Source organism: Hermetia illucens, chromosome 1, assembly GCF_905115235.1.
Source record: "Hermetia illucens chromosome 1, iHerIll2.2.curated.20191125, whole genome shotgun sequence".
In the NCBI taxonomy this organism is placed as follows: Eukaryota; Metazoa; Arthropoda; class Insecta; order Diptera; family Stratiomyidae; genus Hermetia; species Hermetia illucens.
Window position 1 is genome coordinate 55,804,725 of NC_051849.1, and position 23,819 is coordinate 55,828,543.

The 23,819-nt window shown below is 42.7% G+C and overlaps 1 protein-coding gene across 4 annotated transcripts in view; it reads left to right on the forward strand.

Annotated features, from left to right (window-relative positions):
* LOC119651862 (receptor-type tyrosine-protein phosphatase U) overlaps positions 1 to 23,819 on the forward strand; it is a 214,432-nt gene that overhangs the window by 116,383 nt on the left and 74,230 nt on the right. For all 4 annotated transcript variants that reach the window (XR_005249501.1, XM_038055672.1, XM_038055683.1 and 1 more), the window contains one exon: positions 5,135 to 5,262. Coding sequence is in view for 3 of the 4 variants with exons in the window: in XM_038055672.1 (XP_037911600.1) it covers positions 5,135 to 5,262 (128 nt within the window). In the remaining variant the exon portion in view is untranslated. The remainder of the gene's footprint in view (positions 1 to 5,134; positions 5,263 to 23,819) is intronic.

Below are 23,819 nucleotides of genomic sequence, written 5' to 3' on the forward strand. Positions count from 1 at the left end.
TGAAAGATAACTTTGAATTAATTTAATTTTATTAATATATGTACGTACACATAAAAGTCGCCATCTTTCAGTTGCCGAATGGAGCAATCGTGTAGAAACTATGAAGTTAGTATAAACCGCGGATATTCATAATTAGCCACGTAGATGGAACTTTCTTTTCTGATTCTTTTTTTGTGTCCTATTGTTCGGTGTTCACTGCTTTTTCATCCGGAGAGAAATAAATTTGTGGAAGGTTAACCCTTGTCCCCAAAGCAAATATTTGCGCCTTTTTCATCCATTGAGTATTTCCTGGTAAATGAGTTTATACTTAACCCATTACAATCAAAGGTTCATTCTTGACATTTGTTTTGTCCTTGTCGAATCCTGTCAAATATTGTATTTGCTGAATTATGATCAATTGGTAGTTTGTAATCAAAGTATTCCCGGAAAATCTATTATTCACCTACTGGCACGTTCTGCTCTCTAAGTGCAGCTAGGATTAGTAGACTTTGTAATCACTACTGGTGAATTCACCCGTTCACTACTCTTTAGTATCCAGTGCTTATTTGTAATAATTTCGAATGCGGATTATGTGATACCTCCGTTCAATCCGTCATCATCATCATCATGAACGGCGCAACAATCCGGTATAAGCCTGCCTTAATAAGGAACTCCAGACATCCCGGTTTTGCGCCGAGGTCCACCAATTCGATATCCCTAAAAACTGTCCTGACCTACGCCATCACTCCATCTCAGGCAGAATCTCCCTCGTCTTCTTCTTCTACCATAGATATTGCCCTTATAGACTTTCCGGGTAAGATCATCCTCATCCATACGGATTAAGTGACCCGCCCACCGTAACTTTTTGAGCCGGATTTTATCCACAACCGGACGGTCATGGTATCACTCATAGATTTCGTCATTGTGTAGGCTACGGAATCGTCCATCCTCATGTAGGGGGCCAAACATTCTTCGGAGGATTCTTCTCTTGAACGCGGCCAAGAGTTCCCAGTTCTTCTTGCTAAGAACCCAAGTCTCCGAGGAATACATGAGGACTGGCAAGATCATTGTCTTGTACAGTAGGAGCTTTGACCCTATGGTGAAACGTTTCTAGCGAAACAGTTTTTTAAGCTGAAATAGGCTCTGTTGGCGGCCAGCAACCGTGCGCGGATTTCATCATCGTAACTGTTATCGGTTATGATTTTCGACCCTAGATAGGAAAAATTATCAACGGTCTCAAAGTTATATTCGCCTATCCTTATTCTTCCTGTTTGACCAGTGCGATTTGATGTTGTTGGTTGGTTGGTTTTCGGTGCTGACGTTGCCACCATATATTTTGTTTTGTCTTCATTGATGTGCAGTCCAAGATCTCGCGCCGCCTGCTCGATCTGAAAGAAGGCAGTTTGTACGTCTCGGGTGGTTCTTCCCATGATGTCGATATCGTCAGCATAGGCCAGTAGTTGGGTGGACTTGAAGAGGATCGTACCTCTTGCATTTACCTTGGCATCAGGGATCACTTTCTGGAGGGCCAGGTTAAAGAGGACGCATGAAAGGGCATCCCCTTGCTGTAGACCATTGTTGATGTCGAATGGTGTTGAGAGTGATCCTGTTGCTTTTATTTGGCCTCGCACATTGGTCAGGGTCAGCCTAGTTAGTCTTATTAGTTTCGTCGGGATACCGAATTTTCTCATGACCGTGTACAGTTTTACCCTGGCTATGGTATCATAGGCGGCTTTAAAGTCCATATTTCAACAGTTTTTCCATCGCTTCCCGCATAGAGAAAATCTGATCTGTTGGGTAAGAAAATCTGATCTATGAGTAAGAAAGTTATAATTGGTCAAAGTTGTCGCTTCTTTGCAAATTCAAGATTATGAATGTCAATATCATCCGAGTACTCCCATATAATATATCGAATTGGTGGACCTTTGCGCAAAACCGGGATGTCTGGAGTTCGTTATTAAGACAGGCCTAGATCGGATACCGGTTGTTGGGCCATTGATGATGATATATTACGTGCTACGTACTAATGGGGCAAATGCACACTCAAATGTTTTTATATAAGAAAAACACAAAACCGTTCTTACCTGAAGCGTCCAGCCTCCGTTTTGCCGACTTGTTTATCTATCGTACTAACTGATGCATGAGGCTGCAAAATGGCCAAAATCGATCTGAAGTATTTGTTTAGAGATTCTTGTTCTTGTTTTTGTTCAACTTCACCGGCAAGTTTCCTAGTCACCTAAAAAATGAAACCTGTTATTATCGGGATTGAAAACACTACCAAAAGGCTATGCACTCTGTGCTTGTGAGGCAAATTTCGAAATATAAGCTTCATTAATGTTCATGCTTCTACTGAGGAGACATCGTCAGTAAAGCAAACCCTCGAGGCATGTGCCAGATACGATATCAAAATCATACTTGAATATTTTAACAGCCAAGTAGTGACGCAGCCCGTATACGATAGCTTACATAAAACTACCAATGACAACAGACAGCGGATTATCCAACTAGCAATGTTACATGAACTGGTTGTTGGAAGTACTTCGTTTGCGCGGAAAGTGGTCTGTAAACATACGTGGGCTCCTTCAGATGACCACGTGCTAACTGCTCTACCTTGATGAATGTCAGAACATGTAAGGGGGCCAATATAGACTCGGACTAACATTTCGTTACATGGTGCTCTGAGCCCGAATACCAATATTACCTCGAAACCACTCTGATCATCAGGTGAGAGTGAACACTAAAGCTACCCATAAAAGAGGACGAAGTTGATAAGACGAGCTAGTCTGATTTTGAGCAATGTGCGAGGTCAGATAAAAGCGCCAGAATCACTCTGGAAACCATTCGTTAGAGATTACAACTTCGAAACCGTTGATAATTTCTCTTATTTAGTGTCGAAAATCACAACTGATAACAGCTACGATGATGATGTATGATGTGCGCATGGTTGTTGGCAGGCAACGGAACTATTTCACTTTACAAACACTGTACCGCTCCAAACGTCTCATCGACAGATCAAAGTTCTTACCTGTCTTGTCAGTCCTCATGTATTCCTCGGAGACTTGGGTTCTTAGTAAGAAAAATTGCGGACTCTTAGCCGTGTTGGAGAGAGCCCTCAATGAGGATTGGCGATTCTGTAATCTATATAATGACGAAATTTTTGGGCGATACCACGAACGTCTGGTTGTGGATTTAATCGTTGAAAAGTTATTTAATCCGTATGGGTGAGGATGATGCAATATGTATGATAGGCCAAGACACCAGACAGCTTTTGGAGATATCGAGTTAGTGGTCCGTGGCGCAAAACCGGGACGTCTGGAGTTCCTTACTATGGCGGGCCTAGACCAGACATCCGTTGTTGGGCCATTGATGTTGAGGTACCCAAATATACGAAAATGTAATGACAGTTATCCAGGCAATTATACTGTGGTGGATATTCTGTCATTTTTTAATGGACTCCAAGATTTATTTATGCGTTCTCCCAGTGAAAGGACCACTTTTCCAGTTTGCGTAACATAGTCTTTTGCACCAGCAGCATCGATGTCGATCCGAGAACTATCCATGTTCCTTTCTGAGTTTCGCAATGAATCTCGACTGTTCTCGGTAGTCACCTTTCAAACTTCGACCTGTTACGAACAGGATCCGGTGTGGATGTCATTTCCACTCCTGTACTACCTCTTCTAGCATTAGGTGCCCCAGTAGTCAAGTTTCCCACTTCTCAAGGGTCATTCTAATGATTTTTTGAATATACCTATAAATGTATAGAAATTGTGAAATATTACACTTTTCGTGGTGAGTTCTGTATAGAGATAAACACTAAGGCACAACATCAAGCAACTAATGCAGCATATTTAACGATTATAGTATCATGTTTCCTTCTGTTGATGGCGTTAAAATCTATAAAACGTCTCCATAATTTCAAGATACCAGACCATTTCCTTTCATTTTCAAATATCATAAAAGCATACATGAAAGCATATGCATATTTAAAGCAACCGAAATATGTGCTCAAATTCTTCTTTTATCATTCTTTGTCCCACATGTACGTACATAACGATATGCTTCCATGAATTCCGAAAAAGCACTTTATATGTTCCATCCTCAATATGTAGTCCTTGCTTCAACATTTTCTCCTCACGGTAAGCTCAGGTGATGCCTGAGGGGATCCACCTTTGTGCGTAGCAAACTCGTGTGTTCAGATCTCATCTCCTCAAGTATAACTTCAAAGGAAAAATCATTTCCAGCGAAAGGAGTTATGTTCGCTCCGTTGTAACTTTGGATAGAGTTGATGAATTGCTTCCGTTTTTCGAGGCGAATTCTACTTGTGTTCTAGGGTTGACAATGGGAGAAATAATACGAAAGTTACATGCAGACGTACGTTGTTGCAAGGCTGTGAAAATGATAGCTCAGAAGCAAATAAATCACACGCGCTACGATGATGACATATTGGCCTTTCAGATCATAAATATTATGAATCGTTAAGCTCAGCCATAATGAAACTAATACCTTGGTGATGCTAATAAATACTCTTGCAAACATATCAAATGAAATATACGAGGATCTATGGTTGGCTCCCATCTAACATATTTCCCTCCGCATCGAGCAATCATTTTTCATCAGAATCCTAACATGTACAAGAACGTTTTTTCCACAGTCACAAGGACAAAACTACTTTCCTTTTCTCCGTTTTCTGCCTCATCTTGTTTTCGGACTCATTTTTCTAGTTGTCACTACAGCATCCTTCGAAATTCATTCCAATTAACCATAAAGCCATTTTGCCAACTACCAATTAAAACCCGGCCAACTATTCGTCGAGAATCCTAATTGGTCTCCCTAATACCTTTGCATCCTGTGGTCGAACGTGGCTTCCTATCAACCCCGAAATAGCCTCACTGGTCATCATCTGATATCGTGGTGTGTAGCCCGCAGTCCCACTAGTCAGCGTTGCAGGATATATCCAGGCCTACATAGTACACATTCCCGAAAATACGTGGGCACCGAGCAACCCAAAAAGGAAATGAACATTTTTCCCAGCGCTTTGATTTCTGAAAGACTATGACTAGCGCTTAGACTGCATAGACCATAATTTTAGGGAAGAGCTTGAAGGACAAATATTAATAGGATTTTGCTAACGTTCCGGTTCTTCTCTCTATTTCAGATCGACATCCCGATATGCAGACTTGGACAAACCGAAGAAGAAGAAGACGCTCAGCGCCACTACGAGCCTCGTGTCCATACCGAATACAATTAAGCTGAGTATGCTGAACAGTGGATTACTTTCGTTTGGTAAGTTGCCTAATCTCATTTGCGAGTGGTGATTTAACCGGGACTTGATTAATTAAACTCGACAAACATTCCTCCTTCTTGCACGTCAGTTCGATACTTATGGGAAACAACCTCCGATTTAAACGCGATGATAAATTTTGCAGTTGGAAATCAAAAGTGGCTGCGATGTCCAAAGTGAATGTTAACGCTTTAAACACGAAGTACTCTTGATGGGGCAAACGTAGTATTCTGTATATAATATTTCTGATTAAAGGGGTGCAGCCTGATTAGCATACACCCTATATTGAGAGACTGTAGGAATTTAACGTTATTTTGAGAATGGTTGATGATTGAAATTTGAGAAAATAGACTGAAAACCAAAGGCTGGACTTATCGGAAATGTAAGGTTTTGTGGTTTTATTATATAAGAAATGTTAAACACGCAAGTATTGTAACTGCATTATACATAACTAGAAATTGGAATGTGTACTATTTTCCCAGATCCGGTTAAATTATGAGTTAAGAATTCCATATCGAAAATAGTCTCGACAATATAGTTACGGTAGCGCGGGAACCCTTGAAGAAAAATCAATATTCAGTTTATTTATACCTACTAAAATTTGCTATTTGTATTTACCTATTCTTGAATAACTATTATACATCTTCTTAAAATTTAGTTTCGAAAAAACCTTTAAAGAATTTCTTTACTTCTGCAGTTCCCAACTAGTCCCCCACCAAAGTACTAATCGTTCCCTACCATTCTTAACCTTAACGATCGAATAAGAGACCTTCGAGCATTCTAGCGTGTGTATGAGCCTTTCGCATGTAAAACTATCCATTCTGATGTAGGGTGATATTCTGTATGGATTAGGCTTCAGCAAATTCGCATAAAATACACCGATTTGTGCATTTACAAGTTAGTTGACAGTAGTAACATCAATATGGCATATATTATGAAGCCTTTCTTATAGGTGTAAATGAAAACTTTAAGCAGAAACTGATGCGATAGGTTCCAGCAATCCGTGGGAGTCATACATAGTAAAGCCTTCTTTTCCTTCCGTTTGCCTTACTTGCCCGGTAGCACCGTTAATTATTACTTCTCAAAAAGGGATTTCACTTGATCCAAGATCTGTGGTATTTTTCAGAGTCACCCTACTAATGGTGCCAGCTCCTGGATGTGTAGGTGTGTCTGCGGTGTGATGGAAGCATAGTCTGCGAACGCTCAGACTGTGGACCTTCCTAGATACGTTTATGGATTGCAGGATTTCTGCTAGTGGATGTGATACTACCCGCTGCAAGTGGAGCACATCGGAGTCGAGATAAGTGGGGCGTTCTCATAGAAAATGCTCCGTGGATTCCGCTTCCTCATTACAGGAGCGACTAATATAATCTTGTACAATTCCTATTCTGAACCTATATCCAGCTAGCGAATTATGGCAGGTCAGAATTTCCACAATACTTCTGCAAGTCTTTCACTATGTTAGTTCGATTCTGTCAGGAACAGTTTGGTGTTTAGCAACATTTAGACTCTGCCAACTGTCATTATGGAAAGCTCGTTCCCAGTTTTTTAAGGCAGCCTTAGCAAATGATGCTGATACTCCAATTGCTGGTTCAGGTCCCGGATTAGGAGAAATTAAATCCTCTTTCGCCAAGGTATGTGAAATTTAATTTCCATCTACGCTATAGTGATCAGGTGCCCACGGTAGTTCAATCGTACTGAATCTAGCAATAGAGTTCAATCTTGAACTATTTCGAAGTGATCAAAGGAATGATAAACCCCCTCGATTCAGCCTGACTATCGCTGCAAATTGCGATATGCCTGCCCTTCAACCGCTCGCTAATCACCCAGGCTCCTGTCGCATATACTTCAGCTGCATATTACCACAAAGGAAAAGCCCAATTCTCGTTTTTGTTCGTTTTGTTCTGTTTTTGAGCCATCGGTGTAGAAGTCTTCTGTATATCCTGCCACGCATTCCTCTAGGATTTTCCATTATGTGGACTTGAGGATAGGAGGGTATTGTAAGAGCTGCATTCAGTTCTCCCAATAACTCTTCCAATACTCTGTGCCCTCGCGTCCGTTGCTTCCTCCTAGATCTAAGCGAATTATTCTGGGAGCTGCTCTTATTGCAGTGCTTTGAATCAACATATCCAAGGGCTGCAAGTTGAGCTGCAACGGATGTTACGCTCATGACACTGGTAATACCAATTCTTTGCAGTGAGGCTACTTTACAGTGAAAACTTCATTGTTTTACCTTAACCCATCACATAACGGACGCATCAACGAACATCGACCTAATGATAACAGTTGAAGCAGAAATCTATCTGCACAGTCCATAGGCTATGAGAGCTCGTTTAATCTTTACCACTACATGTTTGTTCCAAAGAAGCGTTTTATCTGGAGTTAGTGCCAGATATTTGACCTCTTCGGAAATTTGAAGGGTTATAACCCTCATTTTTGAGAGGGGAAGTCCCACCAGTTTTCTTCTTTTTGTAAATGATATAATACCAGCGTGGTGAATACTCGCACGGCCACCAGTTCTCACCATGTGCTTCAAGTAATCGCTGTATGTGTCTATACGTTTTTTATACGCTTCAAGATTGATGTCTGAACTTTACTCAATTGCAAAGTCGAGTTGAGGATAGGGAAAGTGACCTGTCATAGTTCCTACTCTGGACAGGTTAGTCACTAGTTGGTTCCAAGCCGATTCTGACCGACGGATAGAGTTCTGCTGGCTTCATGCCGTAGACGCTATTTTAGGAAACGCGTAGCAACTCCAGTTGGCCATGAGCCGAGGGTAATTGCTGCGCTTTCGTCAAATGGACTTCGTGTGCTTATCAGCCGGGGGTGCTAGGACATTCCATAGTTAGATTTTGGCCCAAAAATGCAGGTTGTTCTAATCTATATGTAACCAAAGGTTATGGTTGTACATAATAGAACAGGTTAATGCAGAACTATCTTGTAGATAACGTTCTCATGCACCAATAAAATGTACAGGCAGTTCTGCAGCTCCGTTAACCTCGCTGCCGGCAGATAGCAGGAGGCTTTGGCATACTACAGGTTAATTTGAACCTTTATGTTTTTCGAACATAAGTTTAGTCTAATGTGTATTAGAAAACAGTTGAAAGCGTATGCCACGGTCGGGGTGTGACCAGGTTTCCCTCACACCGTACCCTCAGATTGGATACTCTCACATTTGATTTCTGGAAAAATTGCCGCATTTGGAGGTGCAGCAATTGTCATGTCCTCATTTAATCATACAGGGTAATTAATACCTTCGCTAGTGCAAGCCCCCACACTGGACCTCTTAAAATGAAGAAGATGGCCTTCATCTTCTTAATATGATTTAATTTTAATCTTTCTAGGAAAAGTGAAGCATCATATGGTGATTGCCCCTGAGTACCATCAGACTCTTTTGATCCAATTCGAACCATGCCCGGTTTCTGTTCACCGAGCATGCGGATAATGTCCCCTGCCTTCTTCGAGGGCCAGGTATCCAATATCCGTTAATGTCCCATTAATATTTTGCCATCCTTGGAGGAAATTCCCACGCCAGTGGTCAGGAATGAGTTAGGAGCTTGTTCATACGTCCTATTCTTTCTGGACTTCGCGTCCGAATTCAAATGGGAGGGATCAGATTAAGATCTTTGTCTAGGCACTCGTGGATGTAAACCCTAGTGTGGAGCACAATAAAACGTTGCCCACTACAAATGTGATGGTCTTACACTTCTCGCGCTGTTAGCAATTCATCTCCACCCACCGTCGAATATTCCACTTTCGTACAATATCTCTGGATATTACCGCACCTGGTGATGCAGCCACGTTCATATGTCATGTCTTCCTCTGTTGTAGCCTTTCCACGTTCACAGTGTCCGGCCCGATTGACTCTATTTTCACATGTCGGCGTTAAATTAGTAGCGTCCACGTCACGTCCCCTTCTTCCGCTTATCCTGGATTCCTCTTTAAGGAGAAAGCTGAAATTTCGTTCTGCTGAACCTTCCCCTTCCGCTAATGGGTAGATTTGACAGCAGAAACGGGGGGGGGGACACCTCAATGATTATCAACCCGGCTATTAAGAACATTAGCTTCGCTTTAGAATATTAAACACATTATTTTTTCAGCCGATTTTGCTCATCCCCTTGTCTTATGGATTTGAGAAGCGCTTTAATGCTAGAAAGTACTGGGTTTAAGATTTTCAGTCGTAGGTTTCCAAAATTGGTTGGCATTCCTTAAAAACTCTGTTCACTTGCTTTTACAAGTTGTGATTCAGCCGTAAGTCTTCTATACGGTCCATTCTCAAGGTCGCTTTATTACGGCGATCGACATAAACCTGGTATGTGACATATTACCTGTTTATCACTGGAATTTTCGAACGACTCCCAATATTAAAAAGTCACTTCGCCCATATATTCCACACTATATGTAGATACAATTGATGCAAAAAAAGTCGATTCCTCGAATCCAACACACGGATGGCCCCCTTAAGCCGGTCTGATACCAAGGAACTCGAAAATACGCTCAAATTCTAAATCCCAATGTCCGGTTAACCCTGGAGATGGAAAAGGTAAGTCGATTACCATTCTTGGATCAATTGTTGAGAAGAAATTAAAAAAAAAACCTGGAGATCTACAGGATACAATAGAAACGAGTCGTCCCCAGTATTTTAAACCCCGCTCATCAGCACAAAGTCGCTTCTTTCAACCATATGATCAACGAAATGCTAGCCCTTCCCGATTTCCTTGGAAATCTAAGCATATTTTTGATGTCACTAGACTGAATGTATACACCGCCTTCATCAGCAGATTAATCAACAAACAAAAGAGGGCGGCTTCTCTCTCGTAGGAAGGATAACCCAACCCCTCGATTTCCTGGTTGGAACAGTAGTTTGGTTTCCTACTAGGGTACAAATGCAATCCCGCCATGGTAGCGTCATTTAACTCGGTTATCCATTCGGGTAACTGCTTCGCATTCTCTATCACTGTTCCTTGATGTGCTGTGATGTGATGATAGGACATTTGCCTAGGGTCAATAAAAATACATATATTCTAAAACCCCAATGGACTTGCTAAGCACCATTGATGTCTTGTTGCGTTGCCGATTTATCCGACTATAATACCGAGAAAGATAACCTGATAATTATTATGGGTATAGTATTCATTTGGCCGTGAGGCTACCCATATTGACATTCCTGCATCATCCTCTCCTCTCAGCGGTTGTGTTTCCAAAGTTAACTAGTATCATTTCTAGCTCCAAAAAGCGTCCAGTAGGCCTACTGCTTACCGCTAACCAGCTTCATTACTTAACAAATTTAAATAGGTCACATATATTTTTGGGCCGAGATGCCACATCGAAAACCAAAGTATCCAACATCTCCTGTTGCGTGATTATTGCATTAGAGGGGCTTCGCAGTTGTAGATGAAGATGTTAAGTTTACCCCTTGAAAACCAAAGGAACGCTGTAATCACTTAAAAATCCTATATTTCGCACGATCAAATCTATGAGAGTTTTCTATTTCATATGCGGCATCTAGAGCAAGTATGACGACCGATAAAGGCTCACATATGCTGTGGGCCCAGTTTGGTGAACGGTCTCCATTGAAGCTATGTAAATCCACTCACGTAATTAACTTAAAGGTACTCTTCACTATATGTCGTCCTTTGTTTTCGACACTTAGCTGGCCGCGATTTTCGCGGCTTTACTTGCCATTGCACCATGTTTTCTGCCTTAGACATTCCCTTGCATCGACCATATGCTTCCTATCCAAAACTGGCTTTTCATTATACAGCATGTTCATGGCGTCCCCCTCTCGCAATGAGACACCCCATCTGTATTAGTCAAAACGCTGTCGCTGTAACCACGAAATTGTCTCCTCTTTGTGCTAATGATAGTAGTAGAGGGGTTATGTATATACCATTCACCTTCCCCAGGCTTCTAGCAAACACTTTTTGTAGGTTCTATAGTCATAGTGCATGGCTCCACTAAGAAAGTGCAAGTTTTTATTTAGATAGATCTCATTTCACGTTTTGAGAACGCACTAGGCCTTCCTTCCCGAGTAGATTTCTCAATTAGCTGCAGCAGCTTTCAGCGTTGTTCTAATTACCTCTTTTTAGTGCCAACACGAAATACCCGTCATGGTTCCTCGGGACCTTGCTGACCTTCTTCCCTATAAGTTTGAAATGAGGATCAATTTCAACCGTTTTCCTCCAGATTTTTTCAATGTGTTTTCAATTAATAGACAAGGGGTAGCTTCCTGAAAACTACAATTTTTGGTCTTAAACGTCAATATATATTTCGGGAGCGACTCAGCCCCTTCATCAGTACAAAGCTACTATATATTTATGTTTAAAACCAAAAATTGTAGTTTGAAGGATGTCTATTAATTTTAGACGGTGCGACTTTCCCTTAACAGAATTGTTATTAAAATTAATCATCATCCTCATGACAACGCAGTAACCAGTATCCGATCTAGACTTGCCTTAGTAAGGAGCTCCGGTTTTGTGCCGTAGTCAAGTAATTCGATACCCCTCTTCTTAAGCAGACTCTGCAACGTCTTTTTCTCCCCCCTTATAAATAGTCCCTGTAAACTTTCCCGGCTGAATTCTTCACAAATACGGGTTAGACAATCCGCCCATTGCAGCATAGTGATCCTAATTCCATAAACAAATGGACATGATATTGCTCATAAATTTCTTTATTGTGTGGGCAATAAATTGTCGGTCTTCCTGTAAGGGACCGAAAATTTTTCAGTACATTCTCCTCTCGAGCATAGATAGCTGGGAAGACATTAATAACCACTTTGAGGGCCCAATTAGCGCTGTCGTACGCTGCTTTTACATCATAAACTCGTAAGAGCGTGGTTGCAATAGAAAGAGTGAGGGAAGCGAAATCTATTCGGCCGATATCTTCGGACCCAACCCGTAGCGTTTTCGAAGGGTTGTCGGCATCACTTTACAATCAGAGGTCTCGTTGAGCACCCGAAAAAAATATTTACCCTAGAAATCGCAACCTGGCCTAGCTAGTACAATCGCGATGGAAGTGTCAGAAGGTTTCTCACTCCTTTCTGTAATTTCGGCAATGCGAATTGTGGGGTATGCTGCGTCTGGTGGCAGGGTCTCCTATAGGCCAGTGCCCCGTGCAAACTGCCGTAACCCAGCATGCATTTGCATGTATCTGGTAGGTCTAAGAGCACTGCAGAACGCAGAGCATTATATAAGAAGGTCCAGAGAGAGGAAGTGTAGGAGTCTATGCATTCTTTTGTATTTCTTGCTTAGTGCCGACCACTTCACAATAGAACCGTACGTTAGAATGGGACAAACCACGGCGTTATTCATCCAAAGAATTATCCTTGGCCGAAAATCCTATTTCTTTATGAACCTGCTTAACCCTCAGTTCTAAGTTAAGCATCTAAATCTTCAACTTAACTTAGGATCTGGGATCACACTCAGATAATTCGGATTAGAAGTGCCAATATTTGTCCATTTAATCGCAAGAGATAGGATTCGGGTACTCTTAATGGTAAATAGAATCAACTTCGTTTTGATTCTATTTATGCTGCAAAATACGGCAACCCACAGGAATACTTTTCTCAACGCACCCTCAATAATTTCATTCATAATTGAGGGAAATATCACTGACACTACTATCACCAATTCGTCATCATATGTTTACCTCACTCCTCTCCAGTATCTGTAAAATTTCAAAAATTTCATGATCAAGTGGCTACTTCTCTGATCAGGTTAGATTATGTTGGTTCTTAGCATAGATACCACCCATTGCGTAGAATACACCTCCAATACTGTTCTGGTTAGAGCCTGCTTGATCACTTTGGTATCTACTCTACAGTTTGTTGAATACTCCATAAATATCGAGACAGGCAGATTTGGTATATTACTTGTAGCGCAACGAACCTAACAGTGCTAATTACTTCATGAAAAGCGGTTTTTGTGGATTTGCCTTTGAGGTTTGTGTGCTGAGATTTAAAGAAAGGCGCCTTCTCTATTATCATCTTTAAGTGCATTTGTAGAACGCGCTTTAAGTTGTTCAACATGAAAGAGCAGGGAAGTGCGTTCGGACTGCCAGCACCAACAGATGCCGTCCAGGGGTCCTCTCACTTTTTAAAAAGAATGGGCTCCTATGTTCCTTGGTAAGGATCTTCCAAAGTCGCGCAGATTCGCTCATGCTTTTAACCAGTGCCTTTTCCTGGCAATCCTGATGGCTGCCTTAAACGAGACAGTTGTATGACAGCCAGTATTTGTGCCTTTAGTTGACGTTGCTGATTAGAGGCAGAGAATGTACAGATCTTCCTTCCACCGAAGGGGTAATGTCTTTTGACGGCAGTTTGCAAGGCATGAGATTTCTAGAGCGATTTTAAATACTTTCTCTATGGTTCCGACCTTTGGCTCCAGTTCAGCTATTCTACCAATGTTTTATTGGGAGCTTCAGAGTATTTGGGCTTGATAACTTAATGATCTTCCCGAATTTTCCGAAAGGAAAAAGGAAGGCAAATTTCACAGCGAAATTTAGACTGAAAATTATCCAATTGTAATCGGAAAAGGATCTTTCATCATTCACTACCCAGCCCTCCACCTCAAAAAACCCAGTGTCGGTTACTAGAGTGATATCAACGACTACTACATAATGATAGGTTTGCATTAATAATAAAGTCGAGAAGAGACTCACATCGTTCATTGTTTTCCGAGCTGCCACAAAACATCTGCATGGCATTGGCATCGCAGCTTATCAACAGATTAGCCTTCTTTGCCGCGATGATTGACGTCAAATATTGTGATCATTTTTGTAGATCTGATCGATTCTAAGTCATGTAATCCGAAATAATATGAAAGTTCTCGGCTCCCGCCTGCTCCAATTTTTCTACAGTTTGATCGCTGGAACTCAGATTCGAACACGGAAAGGGATGCGGACTTTTTTCAGTGTGGATGAATGCTCTGGACCTATCTCGATCAGGGGCTCTTATGTGCTATACAATAAATTATAATTTACACGGTTAAGAGCTCGCAACAACCTTGCACGGATTTCACCATCGTAACTGCTATCGGTTGTGATTTTGCACTCTTCACTGGGGGAATTTTTAACAGCTTCAAAATTATAGTTTCCTATCCTTATTGTTTTCCATTGAGCAATGATATTGGAATTTTTTACTTCTATTTTTGGTGCCTACGTGGCCACCATGTAGAATGTTTTGCAGCAGTCCATTATTCCAATATCGCCAGCGTAAGCTAGCCGTTGGATGGACTTGATGCGGATAGTGTCTCTCGCACTCTCCTCATCGTTAAAGATCACCTTTTTTAAAGCCAGTTTAAATCAAATGCAGGGCAGAGCATCTATTTGCCTTAAGAAGTTAGTGATGCTTATAGGCCTCGATTGTGTTTCTACTGCTTTTATCTAGCGAAGCACATTGGCGATGGTGACTTGAATTCACTCACGGCTATAATAGGATAGGTTGCCTTAAAATTGATAAAAAGATGTTGGAACTTGATTGATTTGCCTAGAGTAGAACCTCTTCCGCATGTTAGTGTTTCCTGTTCATTCCTTGGTGGAATGTAAGGCATCCAAACAGTCAGACTGTGCATTAGTTTCACTATCATCACACCCAAAGCTGTGAAAGTGATACGCTCAGAGTAGCGAAACAAATACAGGACGAACACAGACACCCATAACAACTGGGATTCGAATCCAGAGCAGCGAGATTGCCAGGCTGGCGCTTTACCCCCTCAACCATCGCGCCGTCTTTCGTATCATCATCATCAACGGCGCAACAACCGGTATCCGGTCTAGGCCTGCCTTAATAAGGAACTCCAGACATCCCGGTTTTGCGCCGAGGTCCACCAATTCGATATCCCTAAAAGCTGTCTGGCGTCCTGACCTACGCCATCGCTCCATCTTAGGCAGGGTCTGTCTCGTCTTCTTTTTCTATCATAGATATTGCCCTTATAGACTTTCCGGGCTGGGTCACCCTCACCCATACGGATTAAGTGACCCGCCCACCGTAACCTATTGAGCCGAATTTTATCCACACTCTGACGGTCATGGTATCGCTCATAGATTTCGTCGTTATGTAGGCTACGGAATCGTCCATCCTCATGTAAGGGGCCAAAAATTCTTCGGAGGATTCTTCTCTCAAACGCGGCCAAGAGTTCACAATTCTTCTTCCTAAGAACCCAAGTCTCCGAGGAATACATGAGAACTAGCAAGATCATTGTCTTGTACAGTCAGAGCTTTGACCCTATGGTGGGACGTTTCGAGCGGGACAGTCTTTGTAAGCTGAAATAGGCTCTGTTGGCTGAAAACAACCGTGCGCGGATTCCATCATCGTAGCTGTTATCGGTTGTGATTTTCGACCCTAGATAGGAAAAATTATCAACGGTCTCAAAGTTGTATTCTCCTATCTTTATTCTTCACGTTTGACCAGTGCAGTTTGATGTTGTTGGTTGATTCGTCTTCGGTGCTGATGTTGCCACCATATATTTTGTTTTGCCTTCATTGATGTGCAGCCCAAGATCTCGCGCCGCCTGCTCGATATCGTCAGCATAGGCCAGTAGTTGAGTGGACTTGAAGAGGATCGTACCTCTTGCATTTACCTCAGCATCACGGATCACTTTCTCGAGGGCCAGGTTAAGGAGGACGCATGATAGTGCATCCCCTTGTCGTAGACCGTTGTTGATGTCGAATGGTCTTGAGAGTGATCCTGCTGTTTTTATCTGGCCTCGCACATTGGTCAGGGTCAGCCTAGTCAGCCTAGTCAGCCTTTTTAATTTTGTCGGGATACCGAATTCTCGCATGGCCGTGTACAGTCTTCTTCGTTGCCAATCGTCAGGCATTGATTCGCTGTCCCATACCTTCAGCACAAGTTGATGAACTACTTGGTGTAACTGGTCGCCTCCGTATTTAACCAATTCGGCTGTAATTCCATCGGCTCCTGGCGACTTATGATTTTTAAGCCGATGAATTGCGCGGATTGTTTCTCCTAAACTTGGTGGTGGCAGTATTTATCCGTTGTTTTCAGTTGGTCCGACCTCCAACTCGCCGATGTTCTGGTTGTTCAGTAGCTCATCAAAGTACTCAACCCATCGCTCCACTATGCCCATTCTGTCGGAAATCAGAATGAGCATCGAGGTGTATAAGGCTTCATCCTGCTGACTTGTTGGTAAAACTTCCGCGCCTGGTGCGCTTGCTCCCTGAACTTTTCTAGTTCACACACTTGTTGGTTCTCCCAAGCTTCCTTTATGCCCTTTCTTTCCGGTATGCGGCATTCTTCCGTTCCGTTGCTAGCTTACATTCATCGTCAAACCAGCCGTTCCGACTCCTTTTGCGGCTGGGGCCAAGTATGTTTGTGGCCGTATCCATGATAACGTTCTTCAGGTGATTGTGAAGATCATTTGTCGATGCTTCATCTCCAGGTCCTCTGTTGACTGCAGTTATTGCGGCATCCATTTGCCTCTTATAGGTGTCGCGGAGGGTTGTGTTGTGGATGGCTTCAGTGTTCACTCTCACCTGATTGTCAGAGGGGATTCTAGGTGTTATTGTTATTCGAGCTCGGAGCACCATGCCAACGAGATAGTGATCCGAGTCTATATTGGCCCCCCTATATGTTCTGACATTCATCAAGGCTGAGAGGTGGCGGCGTTCGATCAACACGTGGTCAATTTGGTTGAAAGTGGTCCCGTCTGGAGAGGCCCACGTATGTTTGTGGACCGCTTTCCGCGCAAACCACGTACTTCCAACAACCATTTCGTGTGACCCTGCTAATTGAATAATCCGCAGTCCGTTATCATTTGTTTTTTCGTGTAAGCTATGGGAGCCATCGTATCGCCTGAATACGGGCTCCTTCCCTACTTGGCTGTTAAAATCCTCAGGTATGATTTTGATATCATATCTGGGACAGGCTTCGAGGGTTCGTTCTACTGCCTCCGACTCTGCAGTCTCCTCTGTAGGGGCGTGAACGTTAATGAGGCTTATATTTGTAAACTTGCCTCGCAAGCCCAGAGTGCATAGCTGTTCGCTTATGTTTTCAAAGCCGATAACAGCAGGTTTCATTTTTTGGCTGACTATGAAACCTACTCCGAGCACATGGTTTACTGGATGACCGCTATAATATATGGTGTAGTGGCTCTTCTCTAGGAAACCGGTCCCTGTCCATCGTATCTCTTGTAACGCTGTTATATCAGCCCTATATTGGGACCGGGTATCGGCTAGCTGCTCATCAACTTTATCTCTGCATAGGGAGCGCACGTTCCATGAGAAAATGCGCAAATCGTTGGTCCGTTGTCGTTGCCGGGTTCGTTGTTGTAAATTCCATTCTGTCCGAGGCTCCTTTCGTGGCTCCGTAACGTCGGTTTTCCGTGTAGGGTTGTCAGCCCTACCCAACCCCCAACCTGGAGGACCAGTTGGTACAATTTGTCCCGTTTTTAGGCGCGGGAGGCTCGCCTTCATCCTTCTCCGTCTGCAGCTTTTCGTTATGAATGAGCTCCCAGCGGTCACCACGTGGAAGTGAAGATAGGGTTTGGTAGTAGAGCTGTTGGTGTTGGTTCAGCAGGCATTTCCCAGGTTTTATGCTCCATCGTGGGTACCAATCCACGTTTCGCCCTGGGACCTATGTTACCCTTTGACCACCATTTAACTAACCTAATAATTTTCACGGATTCCCCGAAAGGAAAAGGGAAGGAAAATTATACAGCGAAATTTAGACTGAAAATTATCCAATTGTATTCGGATAGGGTTTCCGATCATTCACTACCCAGCCCTCCGTACCTCAAAAATCCCACTGTCGGTTACTAGAGTGATATCAGGGACTTTCTCCCAACTGTTACCACGAGCTGGGGAAGTGGGGTGTTGGTGTACTGTCCCTACTACATAAGGATAGGTTTGCATTAATAATAAAGTCGAGAAGAGACTCATCACGTTCATTGCTTTCCGAGCTGCCACAAAGCATGTACATGGCATTGGCATCGCAGCTTATCAACAGGTTAACCTTCTTCGCTACGATGATTGACGTCAAATATTGTGATCATTTTGGTGGATCTGATCGTCATGTAATCCGAAATAATATGAAAGTTCTCGGCTCCCGCCTGCTCCAATTTTTCTACAGTTTGATCGCTGGAACTCAGGTTCGAACACGGAAAGGGATGCACGCTCTTTTAAGTGTGGATGAATGCTCTGGACCTGTCTCGATCAGGGGCTATACAATAAATTATAATTAACATGGCTAAGAATTCGCAACAACCTTGCACGGATTTCATTATCGTAACTGCTATCGGTTGTGAACTTCCACCCTTCACAGGGGGAATTTTTAACAGCTTCAAAACTATAGCTTCCTATCTTATTGTTTTCAGTTGAGTAATGATATTGGAATTTGTTGCTTCTATTTTTGGTGCTCACATTGCCGCTATGTACATTGTTTTGCAGCAGTTTGAACATCCTGCGACGTTCTTTCGATTATTCCAATATCGCCAGAATAGACTAACCGTTGAATGAACTTGATACGGATAGTATCTCTGGCACTCCCCTCATCATTGAAGATCGCCTTCTTTAAAGCCAGGTTGAATCAAATCCAGGACAGAGCATCTATTTGTCTTGAAAATTTAGTGGTGCTTATAGACCTCGATGTTGTTTTTACTGCTTTTATCGGGCCAAATTGGTGGTGGTGACTGCCTAGTGAGTCTTATTAGTTTTGTTGGCACGCCGAATTCACTCATGGCTATAATAGGATAGGTTGCCTTAAAATTGATAAACAATGTTGCAACTGATGCTCAGATTCTAGAGACAATCTGATGTGCCGTTGGTTTGCCTAGAGTAGAACCTTTTTCGCATGTTAATAGCGTTTCTTGTTCACTGCTTGGTGGAGTATAGGGCATCCAAAAAGTCAGGCTAGGCTTTAGTTTCACTACCATCACACTTAACGCTGTGCAAGTGATAAGCTCAGAGCAGCGAAATGAATACAAGGGGAACGCAGACACCCATGACGACTGGGATTCGAACCCAGAGCAGCGAGATTGGGAGACTGACGCTTTACCCTCCAATCATCGCGCCATCTTTCGTACGGCCCGATGATATTTTAGGCTTATGGGGCTTGATATTTAAAAATATTTTACATATGGTACTCAGCAATGATACCTTTGTATTTGCTGCGCTGATTAATATGTGTATGGGACAGATAATTCTTCCCCATATTTCGAATGCAGGTTTGGAAATTATCTATCTTCACCTCGTCTACCAGAAATTTCTTCCCGTACAAGCTTTTCAACACAAGTATGAAATATGGAGTGAAACATTTGGTTCTTTGGAAACTTTCTGATTATTTTCACTCTACAGCATAGAGCAATGAACAGATTTTTATTGAGCATATCTGGACAAATGCTGAAATAAAGAATATCTACTGCACATTCACTGCTACTGCTTCCCTTACCGAATTTCTTCCTTCGAATCTGGAAGGGCTCGAAATTGTAGTTATAACTTCACTCTACAGAATTCACACCTATAAAGTGTGATTTATGCCCACACTTCGGTTAAGTACAGGAGAGATTCACCTTACCATAAAATCGTAATAAAATTCAAGTCCCTGAATAGACAGTGGTAGTGAAGTGTTTCAAATCCCCTACAGTCTTGATCACTTTAAAAGCAGGAAGAAAGATGGAATCGGAGCCGTTCCTCCTCCTTTACCTTCAGGGATTTGGCTGCAGGAAAGACTCTCATCTGAACGGATCAGAAGCGGAACGTACATACATTTAGAATGTGTCAAGATACATTGCTGCACTTGAGTATAAATCGTTCAATCCTGGGCTGTTAGAAGGGCCATTGGTTTGTGGACATCCTGCACAGTAATATATAATGCAGATAACATGACAATGGCGTGTTCTGCAAAGTCCTGTAGTTCAGGAACTGCCGCGATTCTGGTGTTAAATCACATCCGTTCCGGACTGCCCGAAACGAATTAACTTTTCTTCTCACATTTACCCATATTGCAGCACCAACGGTTAAAACGATATACTAAATGGTCACTTGCCGGTACCGATCCAATTATCCCAGCTCTAATGTTCGCTTTTTAATTATACATAGATATGTGTACGGTGCAGTCACTTTGTAGATGGGAACATCGATTACACCCCAAGAGTCCATGCGAGTGTCAGGTCATTGGTATTCAGTTTGAGCCCTTCTCGTGCTCTGTGTCGTGCAATACATACATGTTCAGCCTGTCGGCTCCACAGGGATGAAATTATTGATCGTTGATGTTTGCGAATAACATACTGTTTGTGTCTGAACACGAAATGTGAGATTTAAATTCTGGCCAATTTATCATGTCAATTACATGGTTACATAAAAAGTACCTAACCCAATGATACCTTACCTTGGTCATAATTAATGTCCCACTTTTGCATGGTTGGCTTAATTACAATTTGTTCGTTGTATGTGGCACTTGGTGGTAGGGGTGGAAAATACGTCTGATGAATTATGGGGATGATTATAAAATGGAGTAATTAAAAGTATTTTATGCTGGGCTCCATTGAATATAATTGACCTCATCACTGAAAGGGTGCACTTAGGCCAGAACTGCTGGATAATAAAAGAAAACTGAAAAGATCTCAATTTCCCAAATATGCTGTGAATTTTATGGTGGAGGCAAGAGAGGAGTTGTGGACAAGTGTATTATAAATCTCGGCGGCAGGGGAGAGAATCCTCCTGGGAATCAAATATCAGCGTCTGTATGAAACGAAACAGGTCCCCGACTACCAATAATCCGAAACAAATCACACTTGGAGCAAAATAAGGCAGGGATGAATGGGCAGTCTTGTACAGTATAGATCCCATTCAATGCAACACTGGATGTGACTTTCGATATTTACTTATATATATATAACTTTTGAGAGCACCATTTGCTAGCAAGCACTCGTTTCCTTCTAATTCTGAGCGGGAAAAGTCTAGGCCAATAGTGGGGGTGCTAAAAGAAACTATCTGGACATTGGCTGCTTTGTTAGCTTGTTTGACCGTTTTCCCGTGCGCTTTTGTGTACAAAACCTTATTAAATCTCTGCGTCTGTCTGCCTGTGAGCCTGTGTTGGAGGGGGTGAGAAAGACACTGGCATGACACGCTGATGTGTGGGATTTTTAACCACTGAAACCATCTCCGACTCCCCATCCCCCTACTCCGTGGAAACACCTTCAATGATAACATCATGCGGCGGAGTTAGCTTAACCTAGCTAGATCTCCTTCCGTCTAGCCGCGGCGATCGTAACCGCGCCTTCTTCTCCCTTTCCGCTTTTCGCAGTTTACTTTGGATCGTTGCGATCATGGAGTTGATCGCATCCAAATCTTTCTGGGAACCTACTATTCTCCGGACAAAATTTTTCGGTAATAGGTTTTCACCTAGAATTTCCTGTTCCTTGTTTCTTTCACGAATCTCAGGCATTGAGAGAAAACGTGGACTTGGTCCTCCGAAGCCCCAGTGCAGTTTGGACAATTAGGTGAGGAGTCCAATTTAAACCTATACAGGTAATGACGATATCCTCCATGACCGGTGAGAAACTGGTTGAGATTATAGTTTATGTCATCAAAGTGTGTGTCCAACGACATTCGTTTAAGCGGTCCCATCGCTGTTACCACTTAATTATAGATTACTCGCTTTCGACTTTTTTGCTTCCGCTAAAGGAGAGAGGGCTTGATGTTATATATGTTTGTCATCTCCAAGACCGCGTACCAAGATGTCTATCAGCACCATTTCTGAGATAATGAACGCCGTGTCATCTAAGACCGTCCGGAAGGTAGAACACGCCCTTAAGGCTGCTCTTCTGTAGACCGCCCTCAATTTATTTACGATTGATAATGCCGCGGACTTTCTACATTGGGCATCATTCTTGCCAGGGTCATACTAACGGTCGATGCCTTTTCGCAAATATACTCCACATGCTGCTTAAAAGTGAGCTTTGTATCTATCATCACTACCAATAATTTGATATGACTCCCAATTGTAATGCAAGCGGAATTTATCTTCCGGCGCTTGGTGTTGAGGATCGCTTCCGCCTTTTGCGCCGCGAGTGTCAATCCAGCGCCAGCCAACCAAGCCTTAACAGCACTGATTGCTTGGCAAGAGTACAATTTAGCATCTTCAACGTGCTTTGCAAACACAACTAGTGCAATGTCTTAGGTGTAGCCCACCACCGTGGCCTCCTCCAGAAAAGAGAGCTTAAGAACATTGTTGTACATTATGTTTCATAGTAGCGCTTCGAACATGGCCGGTCTAGATTTCACGGCAAGCTTAAAGGGATTATGCGGTATTCCGTTCAAACCGTCTGTGGTTACTCCCGGAATTTCCGTCACTTCGAAATTCTCTGAATGGTGTCAGCGCCCCTCTCTTGCTGGGGGGAACAACCCCTCCATGATTTTCAACAAGAAAGTATGATCAGCCTCTGAGTCATTAAAACTCTATGGCGCTCCCACACGGGTTTATATCCGTCTCAGAGCGGAGTTCTTTAAAGCACTTGGCTCCGCTGGATGGCCAACTTTATATTTTTGCGGACATCCTTTTATATGTGCTCTCTTTACACTGGATCAATCCTACGTATCGTTCTCTGGGCCGTTCATCTGACTCGGTGGCAAGCTGATTAAAGGCCGGCCAGTTCACTATTCTACCAGTAGTTGGGTCTTCTTATGGGGAATGTGCATCTCCATGGACACGTTACATGCATTATAGATGCATTGTGTGAAATGGAAAACTTTTTGCGTGGGGCTGGGGGTTCAAAGATAATTGCCTAGATATCGCTGTGGCTGTAGTCCTCACTAAAGTGCCAGATCATACAAAGTGTCAGTGAATGGCTAACAAAAGTCAAGTCTACAATTGAAGCGGACCCTCCTTTCTGAAAGGTTCTTACGCTACCTTCGTTGACCAGAACAATATCTAACTGGGAAAAATGGCTTTTGATCAGTACGAATGATAAGAGGACGTATCTGGACCATGTAGATGGAAGTATCGTATAACCTTGCTTGCTTGGAAGTATCGTATAACCTTCTTATCCTAGGAAAATAGCTTTTTAAAGAACTCTGGTGTCTGCCAAGAGCCTTCATAAAATAGCTCCAAACCTGCTCTGATGCTTCGGTCTGATCTACTATCGTATTATGACTGAGAGGGTAGCATCTTCCTCGAGCTCCCTTAGGTAGGCTATTCCTTCCGAGTGATAATAACGTTTTTAGGGTCCGACGTCGGGGTCTGATCTTCCGCATGCCGCCCTGGAGAAAGTCCTGCATCGGGGCTTCTATTTAAGCTGCTCTTTGGAACATCTGGTGGAAGGATTGAGATGTTTTGTAATGGTTGGTCTAATTCCTAATGGCTTCCACGTACTTAAGTAGAATTCGAGTGCCTTGTGAATTGAATTGATAGCGAAAGTATTTGGTTCGTGCCTGGTCCAAGCAGCGCCGCGTGGGTGGTCTGTTGTAGATGGTCCTTGATCGAAATGTGATGATAAATGTTCCCTAGGCTTACAGAAAATAATGTCCTAAAAGTGGCAGTGAATTTCCTCTAGAAAACACTACAGCTCTCCTCGTTTGCGTTCAAATCAGATCTTTAAAAATCATT